We start from the raw sequence: 18,322 nt of genomic DNA, 5'->3' as shown, positions 1-18,322 counted from the left end.
AATGCCTTAGCTTTAAATTGTTCTGACAGCAGAGAGTGTTGACAGTCTGAAAGAGCACAAAATGCATTAGAACATAACATTCATGCTGCGTTACTGCTGGTGTGTGTGTGTGTGTGTGTGTGTGTGTGTGTGTGTGCGTGCATCCGTGGCTGTCAGCAATGTCAAATCGCACCATCGCCACATGCAGCCGGCACACGGTTCATTATTGCTGCTGTGTCAGAGAGAGAAGTGAACAAGTGTGGCGCATGAGCGTGGCGGGCAACTACTCACTTAGCATGACTCAAATTAGTGACTTACAACGGTAAAGGGTTCATGCTATTCTGACATCTCCAGTGACTGATAATGGATTAATTCTCTACGCTCCAATTTGCAATTATGCCTGTTTATATAAGTAAATGTTGTGGCGTTATGGCCAAGTACTTCCTAGGGATTAGCTGAAGGCATGCAAATCCTTTTTAGAAGATGTTTGAACTAAAAGCCATGAATAGAGCACAGCTTCGATTCGGAAAGGCTATGTGTGTCGTGACAAAAACAGGCACGGTTAGCAACTCCTGCGCTAAAAAACTCAGGTGAAATAAACTGAAATGCTCCCGCTGCAGCGTAATTAAATTAACGTGAGATTAATTCTCCAATCCATCCGAACAGCAGAGCGCGGATCACATTCGTGGAAATTCTGGAAGAGTGATTTATGGGGACATCTACCTGCTCACGTTCTGCAGTCTTCCTCAGCTTGTAGATGAATTCAGCAATTGCCACGAAAACCGACAGCACTAGGCCAGATGCCAGCACAATGAATATGCCACCCAGGTTCTGGATACCCATGGGGCCTGTCTCGCGACGCTCTTCATCCAAGCAGCTGCTCCCACTCCACCACTTCTCCTTCAGCATGTGTAGGCGCCCATCCTCCAAGATGCTCAGGATTGCTATGGTGATTTTGTCCCTGTACGGGGAGCCTGGAAGCAACATAAGGCCTGTTTTTAACTTTGGAACAAACGCCAGCTGGATTCTGCGATAATAAGGTTCATAAACACGCTGTGGCATACTGTCTGACTAGTAGCTAAAATAACACGTGTTATGCCTCCGCGTCGTCTATAAAGTAATCTCTCATCCTTCAAGCGGCAACACACAGAAAAAAAAAAGGCTTGAATTTTTTATCACTCATGTCTAAAATATATTCTGTGGTCCACTGGCAGGTCTTACCGAGGGGAGTGCCGATGCCGTAGCCCTTGCTGTCGATGAGCCCTCCCACCTGTGTCAGGTTACAGTTCCTCCTGGTGATATAATCGATGGTTGTGGACTCCATAATGAGGGCATAGTCCGACTTTAGCACCCTCTGAATGCCATCTTCGATAGACTTCACTAGCGACGTGCTCGGCTTGCTGCTCATAAAGGCCCACATCTTCTCAAAAGTAGAAACCTTCGATTTCTGTAGGGAATGAAGGAGAGCCAGTTTTTTTTTTTTTTTTTTTTTCTTTCTTTTTTTAAATGTGCCTTTGAACCTCATTTCAACGAATCTGCCCGGCTGCAGGTGAGGAAGAAGCAGCTGAAAAATATACAATGATACCACATAGAAAAAAGGTTAAGCTTGGGCGAAATTGCTTTCGAACATCGTGGCCCAAGGTGTTAAAAACTGAAACTAGAGCTAACTATGAAATCTCGCTAGTCCTTTTTATTATTACCGAATGGCGGAATAACTCCACACCGTGGGATTTTCCTTTTTTTTTTTATAAACGCTGTCAAAGATCACACACACGTAATGTAAATATAAGGACACAGATTATTTTCGCCCGGTGACCAAATAGATTTATCTGAATACTCCCACTGATCTCCATCGTCACAGGATTAAAGGACAGTAAATTGGAGCTTTGCGCACATCTATTCTCATAAGTGCCACCGATGCAGCAATAATAGAATGCCTCTCCATTAGTCGTGCATCAGGCTATGTGGTATTTCATGCAATTTTGTACGAGGTCACATCTCTGCCATGTCTAATCCCAGATAATTACTGTCTAAAGACTATAAGGCATTTCAAATCGTGAAAGATGCTATTATAAGAAGCCCCCTCCCACCCCCCTCCATTATGTGTCACTACAGCAGGAGCACAGACCTGGTCGCGGGAAAAAACGTGCGATATTAAAGTCCGATATTAAAACTTCAAACTACCAATTAGGATGGAGAGCAAGTGTTGCCAAGGTGGCGGTGTCCCCCCCCCCCCCCCCCCCCTCCACATGAGTAAGCAAGGGCAGAAAGGTAAATGGACCATTTGGCAAATCAGTACACAGCCCCTTTCGGTCTCACGGTAATGTTTGCATCCCTATAAGATCCATCGTCTCTGCTAGCATAGAAACACATCTAGTAATTTCCCTTCAACCTTTCAACAGCAGGTGAAAGCTACCTTTCTTGGAAGCAGCTGACTTGCCGTTGCGTGCCCTTCAGTGCTCTCGTGCGTCGCAACGTTCAGTTTAACAAAACAGCAGCTCATCATATCCTCGCTCCCCGGAGACGTGACAACCCTCTTGGACAACGGCGGCAACGGATTTGCCAGTTAGATAATGCCTTCTTGTAAGCTCTCTGAGCAACAGGTCAGGCGTCACTGAAACACGTGCTTGCTGATGAATTAATTCAAGTCTCCTAGTTATGAATTAATGTCTATACTGTGAGGCCAGGGTCCACATTTAGACGTGTACATGTGAAGACACCTATGGTATACAGGAGTGTGTCTTCTTCAGTTGGGAGAAATGACAAACCAAGGACAGATTTCTACACCAGTCCACCCATGTCCTGTGCAGGTGGTGGAGGAAGTGATTCAAATTCTAAATAAGCAAAACAAACTGGAACTAAAACCCAACAGGCAAAGATCTGCCACCAGCAGATTTTTTGCCACAATCCATAACCACAACACGAGGTGTCTCCAGACATGTATTATTGTTTCAGTGTCGCAGAACAACACCTGGCTCATAACTGACCATCTGCTATCTGGTGGCTAGTTATTTGGGTAGACTGGCCTTCAAGCTACAATCACATCTGAGTGGATTTGAGGGATAAAAAATGTAAGAACACAAAATCATCAAACGAATCTGAAGCAAGAAAAGAAAGAATAAGTTGTGTTTCAATGACGTGGTTTGGACCTAAATAAACTGGGCTAGACAAAGAGTAGTTACATCAAAGATGACATTATGCAATGTTACACGTGGCTGCAAACGTCAACAAGGTTGGTTGTTTGCCAACCGACAATAAACCTCAAAGAAGGAGAAAAAACGAAACCAGTCGCCTTGACCATCTTGGAAGGAACTGATCTTGGAATAGGACTTTTATGGGTGCAGACACTTCTCGTTGTTCTTCTCTCGGAGTAGAAACATTTAATCACATGTGTGAATTAAATCAGAATGTCCAGCCCCAGGCTTTTTGAGCTCTTTGAGCGTTCTTTTAGTACCTCCTAGTGGTGGATTTGTTTGAGCAGGAAGTAACCTCTCCGTACAGGAAGTAGCTCTCGTGACCCCAGGAGGCAGCAACTTTCTCCTCACGTGGGCCAGGGAGCACGTATATCATCCGCTGAGATCTTTTCGTTTGAGCTTGTGAAAGCGCCATCTGTAAGTCTTTTATTTATATATATATATATATATTTTTTTTTTTTTTTGCTTTCATGAGTCAAGAGTGAAACTGTCACAAAAATTCCTCAGCAGTTGCATCTTCATCATTTAGAGACATTACTAAGATGCATTCAAATGCATTTATTGGATGGAGTTTGGCTTGCTGTTAAATTGTGTTTTCCACGATGAAGCAGGATAAAGAACTTATTCGTACAAGTCTTTTCGTACGGCAAAACCACCTCAAGCGAGCGTCAATCTTTTTGTGAAATTCAAGAAGTATCCTTTTTTTTTTTTAATTGTGCTGTTTCAGTCGACCTTTTTTAATGTGATACTTCAAAACGTGCAGACAGTAAAAGACAGTTCCAATCAGTTTAGTCCTAACTTTCAGTCCAATTCCGTTCAGTTACATACATCTGCACGGCCTTTCTCTACTCCCCAGTCTCCTCAGCATTTATCATACTTCTCCGCCTCATTGAGTCGACATCATTAGGCCTTTCTGTAAGAGCACGAGGGAGCAGAGGGCACTTGTGCCACGCGACTCTGATGAGGTAATTAAACACCTGTGTCTCCTTCTATTTATGACGCTACAATCAAAGCGGCGATTTCATCCAGGTACACGGAAAGATATAGAATAACTTTCATGTACGTAGCTATTCAGACGAGGCGAAAGGCTGATCTGTCTTCAAAGGGTCAACGAGTTGAGTTGGATCCAGACGCACTATTTATCATTACATTTCATATCCAGGGGATTCAAGGTAAAATGTGTGGAATTCAACAGTATGATTGCTAACTGCTATACTTTTTTTGAATAACCACGACAGGTTGCAGCTCCAACACATTGCTATTGTTTGGAACGAGTAAAAACCCTGAATCCAACAACATGATAAAGTCCGAGGATCCATTATACTCACAACATTCAGCAGATTCAACAATGATGCATACATCATTTACGAGCTGAACTACACATTGTTTTTGGAGGGGGAGGCATAAAAACTGGGGCAGACGGATACCCTGGAAGAATCTCAAATTTTTTCTGTCTTTCTATTGAATGTCATAACCTCCCGGACCATCTTCAATAGAAATGTGCAGTGTTTTCATTTTCTTATTCGAAGAAAACTGTAACTCTGTTACATGTGTTATTCAGCACCACAGCAGCAGCAGCAGCAGCATCTGAAGCAATGCTCAAAATAATAAAATAAAGTCAAAGACCCCGCAGGCAAAGGCTGAAACTTCGGAATAAAAAAATAATTGTGGAGGAACACTTCAAAAAGTGTAGAGAAGTGGAGAAGCTGAAGAATTTGCCTTTGCTCTGGGAATTAAGATCTTACTGTTAAAAAAATACATATATATTATGTATATATATCTATATATATAGATATATATATACCTACTATCCAGAAAAAAAGTTTTTTGAAAAGTCCATTTAAAACTCGAGATTCAACATCTTGCTCCATGTCTTCACACCTACATTTTTAAACATCATTACTGTACATGTTTTTACTCATGCATGCTTCTGCTACAGTGTGACTGGTTCCACACTGTAAAACATAGAAAATGAATCATCTTCAGTGACTAACTTCATTGTGGTTTATTTTTATTCCATATATGTGTAGAACATCAGTAATTAATGATAAAATACCTCAACCCGGTCACAACTTCTCTTTATTGTGTGTACTGTACCTTGAAGAAAGACATGGTTGCGCCGTCTTTGACCACGCCGTACTCGATCTTGGTCTGCTTGGCGATGTCATCGGCCGAGTCCACGGGCGAGTCCATCCTCTCCACGGTGAGAAAAGCTGCTAAATTAGCTGTGTAGGACGATATGATGATGAGCGTGAAGAACCACCAGATCCCGCCGATGATCCTGGTCGACAGGGCTTTGGGCATCAGCTCTGAGCCTGCAAGCGAGAAACACAAAGCGCGGGAGAGCACTGAGCAATTAGCTGGATGGAACTGTACCTGCCAACGCTGTAGCCGAATGAAACAAATGCAGAAAACATGATCGCTTGCATTTCTGTTAATTAGCCCGCAAATGTTGTTGGCAGTGCCACTGGTGTTGATCAAGGTACTGTCAGTGAGGAAACAGAAACTGAAGCCAGTTTGGCAGTTTGGCCAAACTCTATGCAAAGAATTCAGAGCCGGCAGATCAGAGCAGTCTGCTGGATGTTCCTCAGGCTTCTGTATTAGGTGTAAAAGCCTTTCATGTGTGAGCCTTTAGGGTCTACAGCATGAACTTCTCACTGTGTACTCTATCAAACGCCATAAGTTTGCTGCAAGTTTGCATTTTATACAACTTTTAGATCTAACGTACTTAAAGGAGACATGTTATCCATTCCTTCAGTGTTGTATACAGGCATATAAGTTAAAAAATGTCCACACGTACAGAAACTCCTCTCCCCCACTGAAAACATTGCTCCTCCTGCGCCCGAGACACCACGTCAGTGGTGGAAGTTTAATTCCGTGACCTCACATCATCACACTAATTTGAATAGAAATTGAGGCCATTTCTATTCAAATATTTGTTGTCCTGACAATTCAACAGGAGAGAAAAGATATTACAGAATAACTGTGATGACAAATGAGAAATTTCCGGCTAATGGTATCATTGTTAGACGGCAAGCAGTGAAGAAAAAGCATCAAATCATGTTAATAATTAGGTTGTGCATGGCAGAGTCTTTTTTCTTCCACTATGACAGGAAGGAAGAGGTATTCAAATCCTTTATTTAAGTAAAAGCACCAATACCAAGCTGAAAATACTCAAGTAGTGTACCAACGTTTGAACCTTTATTTAATTAAAAGTACTTGTTTGTACCTTTAGCAAAAATCAATTAAACTCCCGAAAGTATAAAGTACTAATTCTGCAGGCGGAGTTTTACTATTACATCTGATGTTTTTAAGGTGTATGTTAACCTATCATGCTTTTTTGTTTGTCTCCCTTTTTTCAGTGTTTTATAGGTTCTTAATAAGATCCGCACCAACAGAAGCTACTTTCTCCCACAGAAAACACTGCTCCTGCAACGCCCCCTCAGCAAGATCCCCACCTTTACTTCCGTGACTTTGTGACATCACAATGTCACCATGTCGCACATGCAAGAACCGATTTAGCACAGCTGCTCTGTTGTTGTTAGTTCTTGCTGGGTCAGGCGTGTGTGAGCTGACCAATCAGAGCAGGGGACAGAGGGCGAATACAGTGCTGCAGCACTGGACAGAATGAGGAAAGTGAAACTAAACCTATTGTAGTAATAACCTAAATTAAACCACTGAACCCTGAAAATCAGCATATTGTCTCTTTTAGATAACAAACTGCTATATAAAAAGTACAATTAGGTGTGGTGTGATAGTTTTTATATTCTTGTGAAAAGCTTTTGATACATATTTCATTTTGGAATAAATCACAGTTAGACTAAGTCTAACTGTGATTTATTCCAAAATGAAATATGTATCACACCACACCTAATTGTACTTTTCATAGCATGGTGTAGTTCCACTATGTGGACAATTTAACATGGAAGACAGCTTTCCATTCCATTCAAACATTTTCCCTAAGAGCCTGATTCATACTCTGCAATTAGACAACTGTTCACCACTGTAATCACACTTAACAGCTTTCCACTGCTAAAGCACTGCAGGCATTAAGGTACCAATTTAGATTTATCTAGTGCGGATTAACGGTATTTGCAGCTGATCCTAGTCTATTACTGAATCTTTTTGCCTGAAATGAGTTTTGTTGAACCAGTTGGCAGACAATTTGATCCGTGGAAACGGCACCGGGATGTGAAATGACACTTCAGATATAAACGAGCAAAATAGAAAAGAAACATTACATTCACACAACTATAATCCGGCGGTTTCCCACTACATTCCTGTTATGTAATTTCAGACGCATAATATGTACATTGTGATCGCAGTATGTGGAGAAAATTGAAAAAGAAAGAGATCAAGATGTAGCACACAGACTGATGGTACACTTCAGCATCAGCCTTGACTTTGAGTGGTCCTCTGCTGAGTAATACTATGTTTACAATGGCTCACTGACTGGTGTTAAAGTTACTTTATATCTCATCTCTGACAACCTTTAAAATACCCTTGTGCTTTGTGCACTCTGTTACTTTACTGAGAAGATTTATGAGGGCAATTCTAAAGAGTAACAAGCCCGCAGAAGGGGGGCAGGGTGGTCCGCTCTTTAACCTCCCCTACCAAATTTGATTGGATTTGTCCTTTGTGGTTTTGACACAGACTCTACATGGTTACAAACAAGGGAAGACAGTAGCATCCTTTAATTCCCCACGACTTCAGAGAGAGAGAGAGAGAGTGGACGATCCAGATGCATTCTGTGTTTGCACTAAAAACGTAGTGAAGCGACGGGGTAACTCAATTGAATTCCACACTATAAAGTGCTGTTGTCAGCAGGGAACGGTATACGGCGCTGCATCAGAACACTCTAATAAATACAAAAAGCAGATCAGTCATATGGTGCCAGGGAAATAAAACGGTGTCAATATGCCATACGTTTCCTTGAGGAAGGACTCGCATCTTGTAAACCGAGGAAATATTAATGTGCCTTCAGTGAGGACGGCGCCGATACTATTCCAGTAACCAAAACATCACATCCATCTCACTGAGTGCCGCGCCGTTCGTTCAAATGAATGCCGTAAATAGACGCCCTCACACTATACATGCTATTACAAAACACTGAGGTGCAGATAGGCCATCGTGGCATTTGTAAGCATTTTTAATTTCATGACATTGAATTGAGAGCGCATCCCGAAGTCGTTATGAAACAAGCTACGAGATACGAGGAAAAAGTCAAAGAAAGAAACTCTAAACCTCACCGACATCCGGCTTTTGTCTTCAGCGGGAAAAAGGTTCAATCTGCAATTAATTTCTGGGTCAAGTGACTCTGCAGCAGTAGCAGTTGTTTATCAGCTCCAACTCTGATCAGAAGTGACGGAACATGACACATGGGATGGACATGCTAATTCACCCCCCCCCCCCCCCCCCCCCCCCCCCCCACCCCCACCCTCCCTCACCGATGCAATGCTATGACACGCGTTGAAGTTCCGGACGTTTGCGCGCTTTGTGTCGGTCTGTACTCAGCTCTGGAAGATGGACTGAGGTGAAGGATTAAAAAGTAACCACCGCAACTCTGGCACTGGCCTCCATGCTGCTTTCTTCTGTTGCTTTTCTGCTCGCCAGAAGATGAAACGGAAAGGGAAACTCGTCTAATGGCAATTAGGAAAAGGAGTCACTCGCCTATTTTAAGCGGGTTTACTCACATTTAAGGAAAAACCTGCATATACCTGCTAATTAGGGTGTACAAATTGTATTAGATGAACAAAGACTGTGTAAAATGGGCTTTAAATGAGCAAAAGGTAATCCCTTCACAGTCTCATGTTGTCCCTCAGCTTTTCCCTCTTTACGCGAGTGGTAATCACCTGGCGCCAGCTCCGAACTTAAGCTGAGGGATACGACAGTTAAACTGATTTTTTTTTATCGAACTCTTGGGCAGGAAGTGAACAAGCTTATTTCCTGAACTTTACTGTTTTACAGGAGTTATACATCTTACAACATTTTCTCTCTCTTTTTTTTGCATTAGAAAGGGAGTTATGAATGTTAGAATGAGGGAGTTATTGTTAGCTACTTGCGCTAATGCAGCCTAGCGGACTTTTTCTCTCCCTGGCTCTCAATAGTCGACATTTCCTAAACATTACGCGGTAACAAAGGGAGGATTGTGTCTTGTGTTGAACTTCATTGAATGAAATTACCTTTTACACCTTAGTCTGTAGGCTATTCAGCATGTGACATTACATTGTATAATGTAATGATCTCTATAACAGACATACAGAAAATTTGTTTTTCATAATTTACTTATGAAATTGTAATTCTGGAGATAGCTTCAACAGGGGTAATAGCAGGGAGGCCATAATATCAAAAAAGTAGTCTGGTTTTACGAAATTTAAAGTTGAGGTCTGTGGCAGCGCTGTTGCATTTTTAACTGCTTCTTAGATTGGTTCAGTTTTATGTTTTATATATCAAAGCGAGCGTGGAGTACTTGAGGCTCTCCGTTTCCGTTCTATGTTCCCACTGTTTTCTCTGTGATGCATAAATATTCTCAGTTAACCAGCACTCAGGGAAACCGTCAGTGCTTTTAAGACTAAATGTTGACCGAGGCTGAAAGAATTTCCAGCGGCCCGTTCATTCATTTCTTGTGTGAGCTCCCTTGAATACTATAGACAATAAGAGGCGTTAATGTATAATAGATGCACTCTGTCTGCAGTCACTGCTAACATTACAGCGCACATTTCTTAAGAGATCACAAAGAAGAAGTCACTCTGGAACAACTGCTATTCTCCTCTGAATAAATGAGCAGAATGTTTTGTATCTAATGACGCTTTTTGAAATGTCAGTCTGGGGGAAAAGAAGAAGGAAAAAAAGAAAAAGCCGTTCTCTGTGGACTCTGTAATGCATCTTGCTAAACATGATGCCCCGTTTTTTGTTTTTTTTTCCAAAGTGTTTCTTCCCACCAGCAGCGCCTCACCTTACCACGAGAGAACAAGGCTTCCCCCATGAGAATGATTACCTGCACTTAGCTTCCTCTCCGCGCTGAAAACCCCCTTTTAGAAGCTTGAGGCTTTACTCGTAGTTAATTGCTTTCAAATAATGACACTCGTGAGTGGAAGTTTATTCTGAGGCGAGTAAATCTCAAATCTTTTAAGAAGAGGCAAGGTCAAAGCTCTGATTTCTTAACCACTGATTGTGTTCTTGCATAAAGAATGGAATGATTTGGGCTTAAAAAAACAACCATGCGTCTCGGTGATAGGCAGAGCAGACGTGTATTTCTAGAAAACCAAGAAAAAAAATGTCGGTGGGGATGACAGAATTCGGAATACGGCAACTCACAAATCAAACATACTTTCAAAAATTAATTTATATGGGGAAACCAATTTACGGGAAGTGATCAGACATATGTTTGTTGTGAGCGGAAAGCCTGCCGAGACCCCTAGGAAGGCTTTTGAAGTACAAAAAGTGTTTGCTTTTGCACCTCCTCACATTTTGTGTTCTTTGTGTTGTGTATGACACCTCCCTCCCACAGACAAGCTGCTAGATTTTCTTCTTTTTTTTTTCGTCTTTTTTTTTTTTTGGATCTTCTCAAACACGTCCATTTGCATTTTAAACATGTCAAGGAAATGGCTTCCGTCTCAGCTGCTGTCACTGTGTTTGGCAGACAAGCAGGGGATGTCTGTTTATGTGACACAGACAGAATACACCTCGCCGCAGATACCACCATGCAGCATGTGTTACAAGGTGCCGGAGCACAAATGGGGGCGTCGTGGAAAAGACAGAAGCAAGCCGTGTCGTGTTTTTTTTTTTTTTAAACTCAGACAAATTATGTTCGGGATCATTGTCAAGATATGTTTAACAATGCTCGATGAAAAATTCATGTCGTCATGATCGCGCGACCGCAAAAATTCTGCATCATATTTTCTTTATAAATAATAATTCCTGTCATAGAGTGAACTGTTCTTCATAATAACTCTCTGATGTGAGAAAAATATTCAGGGAACTGTGAATAAAAACTAATTGGCAGCAGCAGCTTCTGTTTACTACTGTAAATATGACAAATGGCGGAGCTCAGGTATAGACAGACAACAGTGTGAGCCACAGTATGAACTTTAATGGGGGAATTCTCCCCTGTTTAGTTTAATAATATAGGCAACTAACTAGCTCATCTTGTTTTTGATTCGCTCTCTCCGCTCCCCTCTCCCGGCACGCCGGTGCTAAACTCGTAACCCTCTGCATGCACCGGCAAATTGGCAGAGCTGCTATGCAGTTTCACAAGAGTGCCGCCGAGCTTCTGTGCTTAATGAATTGCTGAATGTGTTTGCTATCCTTATGGGCAGAGATCCACTGCCGAGTCTCACTAAGCCTCCTTGATTTGTCTTGTTACACTGAGGTTAAACATTTTATTACTTGGGTCTTTTTCCTCCACATTTTCTGTTTTTTTTTCCTCCTGGCTTTCATTTGCTTACCTGTCTGTTTGATGCTCACCTTGCAACTGATTTGTATCCCCCTTTCCTTTTTTCAGAATTGAATCTGCAATCGGAGGTTCGGTGGGTTCGAAAATTTGCTACTTTTGCTCTGACTGGTTTTAAAAAAATGACACATGAGCATCAAACGAGATCGCGGTGACATTTAATTGGCAGGCTACTTGTTGGAAAGTTCAAAGCGAGACATATGGATCCCCTACAGCGGGTCACTCGGAGTGCAAGTTGTGCAGCGCTGGAAACATCACACCAGCCACTTCTAGCATGGCTGACAGCCGGTATCTGTCAGACATGCTCCTCGACTTACCCTTTCCGTCCTAGCGCTCGGAGAGCTCTTGAGCGGGGCCAGTGACTGCGTTATGGGGAAATAAATGCGGCGATGTTTTCCATCCTCGGCTGACAATCTCTGACAAGTGTCTGGCACCTACTCTTCCCTTTTTAAACAGCAGGTAGGTGACAACAGCCTTTCTTTGTCATGTAAGACTGAGCTCTGCGGTTGTTCCTGACAGGTAAATGTCTTATGAAACAGTCACGGAATGGAAATCATGGAGCTTGTCAGTTAAAGAGGCAGAAAGTGGGAGCTAGCGGTGCGCAGGAAGAGAGGTGTGGTGTGATGGTATTGTTCCTGACAGGGTGGAGGATGTGCGCACCGGCGTACCTTGTTGCATTAGGGAGCCGACTCCGAACCAGAAGCTGTTGAGGAGGGTGAAGTTGTTCTCCACCACGTCTGATCCGGGGTTACAGGGATGGGCGTCATACCACTCATACGGGCTGAACCTGGGAACAAGACAGGAAGTCGTAAAAGCTGTTTTTAAAAGCTGTACAGGTTGTGAGCTCTGAGAAAGAATCCAAGAATGATATCTTTATCCTTCTTGAACACCGCTCTCTCTTCGGGAAGAATCTCAAAAACCGAATTGTATTAGCTTAAGGGGCCATTCTGAGTCACAGCTCCTTCAGAGTTTTGCTTTTTGGTTTTGAGTCACAAAAAACGACTGCATGAGTGCAGCAGCTGAAGAGGCATTAGCAGATTTTGTTTTTTTTTGGCCACTTGGAGGCAACAGAAAAAGCTGTAAACACAACATTGATAATCACTGTAAAGTAGCTGTGGTAAACATTTTAGCAAAGAGTTACCAATCCAGCAGATTTAAATATCTAATAAATACAGAGCAGCACCAGCACGGAGCAAAATGAGCAATTTGAGTGTTTTATCACATGTAAATTTCCCCTCTAATGCTGTTATATAAGCTCATTGTAAAGGATCACATTTAACTACACTTTTTTAATCATGTTGAGTGTATAAATCAAATAACTGCACATTATTTATTTTATTACCTGAGACAGAATAACAAATTTGAAATGCATTTATGTATAAACACTTGAAAATCACATTATGTGTATGAAGAAGTTCCACCTAACTTTATAATAATCACTGAATAAACCCAGAAGTTGTAAGTGTAAGTCTGTATTGATTACATTTTCTCTGACGTTATACATTTGACTCAAGGTGCTAGAAAACATTTTATAAAAATGTTTGTGACACTTTACATTAAGCATGGAGAATTTACGGTTAATTAAAAGACTTAAAGTTAAGTTTTTTAGAAAGAATAGTTTTTTATGCTTCTGCGGCGGCAATAGCTGCGACCGCTGGCGTTATGTTTTCGGGCTGTCCGTCCACTTAGTCGTGGATGCCGTATCTCAAGAGGGCCTTGTTGGAATTTCATGAAAATAGGCATTTACATCGACTTGGGACTCAGGGATGAAGTGATATGATTTTGTTGGTCAAAGGTCACTGTAACAGATTTTTGGTCATTGCTCACCAATTTATATTCAAATTATGACAATATCTCACACAGATAGGATTAAATGATGGAGCTATGGCAGGTTATATCCAAAAGGTCAAATGTTAACTTCACTTCATGATATACTGCAAAGAAATGTTCTGCCTCTCGTTCAATTCCAAAGCTCAGGAACAGCAACTTGACTGGTGAGGCAGTAATTGAGTAAATGAGTGGTGTCTCTGCAGACCCAAGATTGTAAGTCCTCTACTTTCAGCTCTGTTTTGGTCTCCACCTTCTCCTCCTCAGAGTAGGTGGAGATCCTTTGACCATCGACCAGCTCCACTAACTTCTGTCTACCATTTGCTGGTGGGCAGTTATTTTTTTGACTGAAAACAGACGCCTGCTGTTTTCAGTGAGTGCGGATGACTAAAACTCCTTAAAGCTGATTGCAAGAGCAAAGTTGAGTTATCCATTGTTCACATAGATGTGATAAAGGGACTTTGGTCAGTCTTAATATGTAGGGAAACAACGTGACCACCCATCTATATTTTTTTTTGAGTTGTTAGGCAGTTTCATCAGATTTATATGTATAATATGTCCATCACATCATTTTTTTTTTTTTTAATCTGGTCCTGGTCTAGCCTTATCTTCAGATATCTTTTCCTGCAGGTGACCAACGAGGCACAAAAAAATCTAAATCTTCAGAGGCATATAAAATGTCATGTTTGAGATTGCGAGGCATTAAGGCTCCTCTTAAAGTCACACGAAGCCATACCGCAAGCATCCGTCCGTATCCCTGCCATTTAGTTTGACACCTACTGAAAACGCTGCGCTCCGTCATTTTCAGAGGCAGACGCTGAGATAAAACATGCTAAATGTCACTACTTTTGTCTTAAAAAAAAAAATGCATTAATACGACGTGAAGAAATCTTTCTTTCTGCTTGTTCTGTTGCGTAGAATTGGATCCATTCGACTCCAGATAGTATCGCCTCAAAATGTACCATATCTGCTGCTTTGATGAGATATAGTAGTAAGTGGTAATGGCAGAAAGAACCATTTTCTTCAAGACCAGATAACTAACTAAAACGGTCCACAACGCTGGAAACCACGAGGAGTGAATTCTCAAGTGCATATTTTTTTAGCTCTTATGGACCACAGTGGGAAGAATGTGGATGGATTTGATTGAAATATATATTGTTGAAGAGATAGATACACTTCAATCTAATTACATGCTGCAGATATATTTTCTGATGTGTCGGCAGTCTATTTTAATCGGACACTGAACGGGCCTAATGGTTAATCATGGAACGGCTTCATAATGGAGTCTTTTCCATTGATGGTTGAGTCTTTAGTTAAGCAATCAGACATCTGAAAGGACGGACAATACAAGTGTGTTCTTGTCCAGTGTTTCCTGTGCTTTAAAACTACTTCTGTCACAATTAGTCAACAGTGTTTCTTTTAATATTCCCAGCTCGTGTGCCCGTAACGTTTGCAGACATCAGAGAGGCCTTGGGCAGCGCTTGTACAAACGTGGTACTCCCCACCATATCAATGGATCCCTTCAGTCTCGTTTGGTTTTGGTTTTTTCCCCTTTAATGTTAAATTGGAAAGCCGTGGTCAAACAGGGTACATGTGTGACAGCGAAGAGGCATGTGAGGTATTAGAGGTTTTATGCCCAATCAAAGCACACATGAACTGGACCTGAATGGGCCACAAATGAAGAAAAGAGCAATGTCTTTCTTTTCCCTATGTTGAGTGCAATTTCCACACAGGCGATGTTACAGCGCTGATTCAATTCCCCTGCTAATTTCTAAAAAGGTTGTGCTGGCAAACGGAGCCATACGCTTGCTTCAGACGGCGCATTGAACAACCCTATACAAAACTGTCTGCTAAACAACACTATTAGCTGCTGGCCAAGAGTACAGCCTACACAGAGGAGCTGGTCTGGAAACAGCTTGGCGTCCAAACATAACAGGAAGCAAAGTATTATGTTGAATTTGTACGACAACACTAGAATGTACCGTCATCTATTGTTTAAGACTTCTAATCTTTAATATGTGGTCACAAATGAATAACATCATGGAAGTGTTGCCATCTAAGTGAGTAAAAAGTACAGAATAGGGCTGTGACTAACTGCAGATAAACATACAGGCAGTACATTTGGATCCACAAACTTATTTAATATGTTGGAGCTATCTGAAGAACGAAACTCATTCTTTTTTCTTGTCCAATTCGTTGTAAAAGCTTTATTTATTTCCTCCGGCTACACAAGAGCAACCACTTTCAAATCTCTCAACATTATTAAATGTAAAGGCAAATATATTATCTCCTTACAGCCTCTTAAATCCTTAGTTTCAAGGCACAGGCTTACATGTGAAAATGAAAAGAAGCTTTTGTCTAAAACATGCGCATTAGCCATGTCGTTTATCTTGAACTGTGGACTAAAATGTGCCTTTAGGAAAATAAATATAAGGTTCCTTGGATCATAATTATTATGGTGCAGCAGAGCTGCAAAGTGTTTTCTGCCTAATGCAGTTGGTAATGCCTTGACATCTCTGTCCAGCATTTAAAATTACCTACTTGTGCTGAAGTAGCCCTCTTATTGTTTGCCACTGTCTCTTTAATGCTCAAATGGCGTACTTGTAGGGATGCAGCTTTTTCAGTGATCTAGGCCGGCCTCCAAAAAACTGATGCAACAATTTAAGATGATTTTGTACTTAGGAGAAGCCACTCCAGAATTAGTTTGGTCTCACAACAACGAATGGGGATAGAGGAGTGCAGCTGTTTGCTCTCAAGCCTCAGAGCTGCTCTCAAAGCTCGCTTTTCTAGAACTTCCTCAAGCACCACTTTGCATGAGAAGCAGCAGGAAACACTGACAATGATGCTAACAGGATATTCATCATATTCATGACCACAAAAAATTTACAAGTGAGATACTTTTCAGCCAATCAAACAGATAATCTCCATCCATAATAATTTTATGGCTTATTACTGCCAGCAATTTCATTTTCTATGCTGATGATCAACTATAAATAGCATCGCATCACATCAGGTGTGTACTTTTTCCTTTCGTGCTGCTAAACATGATAATTAGAGAAGTGATCATTTTTTGCCTCAGCGGGTATTCATTTTAAACAACCTTTTTAAAAGGTGCACCGTCTAAAGCTCTATTACCATTTTTCAAAGACATCACACAGGAAACAAGAATTTGCTCACTGAATTTTGCAACTATTCCTCCTCCCACTGCTGGGCTGTAGAGAGCCCATGCAGACTTAACTGCCTTGATCACTACCCAGTGCGCAAACACAGTGTGAGAAGCTGGCTGGTGTAAATTACTATGTCTATTGAAAGACCTCATGGAAAATGTATGAAGGGCCGATAGGACAAATAGTTTGTAACTCTTGTACTTACCTGGCAATGACAAAAAGGACACAGCTAACTCCCAGGTAGGCCAGGAGGATGTAGACCCAGATGTCGGGAGTCATGGGGTTCAGGAAGGAGAAGAATCCGTTGTTGGTGGTGTTGGGTTTGCGATACAGGATGCTGATGCCCATGCTCATGAAGGGCTTGGAAAAATCAACGACCTTTTCACGCATGTAGGTGATGGTGAGAGGAGCCACCGCCAAGTCGGCCCTCTGTAGTGGAGAAACATAAATGGACAGTTAGTTGCTCCGATTCTGTTTTTTATATTGGCGGTGTTGTATTTGGCTAACTCTAGGGGAAGAAAGTTCATTTTTTGTTGATGATGATTTATTGGTTCGGAGTGAAATATTTCAGCCACCTTTTGATGGACTGCCACGAAATTTGGTTTTGCTGACATTTATGGTCCCCAAGGGATAAATCCTTTGGGGACTTTGGCAAATCCTTGAATTTTTCTCCTACTGGATGATTGAAGAACCATTAAGTTCAAAACAGACATTCATGTCCCCTTTAGGATTACTAAATTGGTCTTTTCATCAAGTGTTTCTATTAAAAATTTGATTGGTTCTTAGATTTTTGAACAGATAACCACAATGAAATGCCATTCCAAACCACAAAAACTGTTTTTAGAGCTAATTATCAAACCACGTTAACCTGCTAACATAAGATGGCAGCGATGGTAAACATTAAGGTTAAGACGCTTCAATACCATTTTTTCCTTTCCCAGACCAAGTCCGATAATGGAATTAACAGCTGTTAACTACCTTATAAAACATGAACACAAACTTAAATGCCAAAGAGCTTCCTTTTTATTGCCTAGTTTCACAGTCATAACTGAAAAAGAACAGAAATGTCAACAAATATAAGTCAGCCTGCATTTGCCTTACATTCCCTAAGTGTTCAGTGTAAGTGTAAAGTAAAAAAAATCTATTAAGTTGAAAACAGATGTGGGGGATGCTGTTTTGGACCCAATACATAGTACGTAGTATGAGATCCTTGTATCCACTCAACAATATATGACCCAGTATCTTGGGCAGTAAAGGCTTGGCAATTAGCTCAAAGTGTAGCTGTGCCGAAGAGTAGTGTGGCAAATGAGGGTGTAGGCTCTTAGACATGTAGCATCAGTGACACTGTGAATTATCCATTAGGAGGTTACAACAGGGCTGTGCATACTGTATAACATTTGCCATATATTCAAAGTTTGGAGACACACGGTGATATATGGCCACGACTTAATGTGTATGTGAATTTGATAACGTGAACGTGAGATATGTTTCCGTCTCTGATGATGTCTTTTGGAAACAGTGGAGACGGATGCACTTCCATCTATGAAGCCATTATCATGTGTCACCGGAATGACATATGACACCATATAGCTTTATGCAACGGGCAGGGCTGAGCATGACGGATAAGTTTCAGTCACCTATTATATGCGTATGACTGCATATTCAGAAGGTTACCATTTATATTGGGGCCCCCACAACTCCCC

The 18,322-nt window shown here is 41.4% G+C and overlaps 1 protein-coding gene across 2 annotated transcripts in view; it reads right to left on the bottom strand.

The window, feature by feature from the left end:
- Positions 1-18,322, bottom strand: part of grik3 (glutamate ionotropic receptor kainate type subunit 3) — a 100,927-nt gene that overhangs the window by 3,468 nt on the left and 79,137 nt on the right. For both annotated transcript variants that reach the window (XM_030393817.1, XM_030393816.1), the window contains exons 11-15: positions 16,825-17,048; positions 12,294-12,412; positions 5,271-5,488; positions 1,201-1,426; positions 703-953 (exon numbers count right to left, since the gene is read on the bottom strand). In XM_030393817.1, the coding sequence (XP_030249677.1) occupies positions 703-953; positions 1,201-1,426; positions 5,271-5,488; positions 12,294-12,412; positions 16,825-17,048 (1,038 nt within the window). The remainder of the gene's footprint in view (positions 1-702; positions 954-1,200; positions 1,427-5,270; positions 5,489-12,293; positions 12,413-16,824; positions 17,049-18,322) is intronic.

The sequence above is a fragment of the Sparus aurata genome, chromosome 17, assembly GCF_900880675.1.
Source record: "Sparus aurata chromosome 17, fSpaAur1.1, whole genome shotgun sequence".
In the NCBI taxonomy this organism is placed as follows: Eukaryota; Metazoa; Chordata; class Actinopteri; order Spariformes; family Sparidae; genus Sparus; species Sparus aurata.
This window is presented reverse-complemented; position numbering and strand designations above follow the sequence as displayed.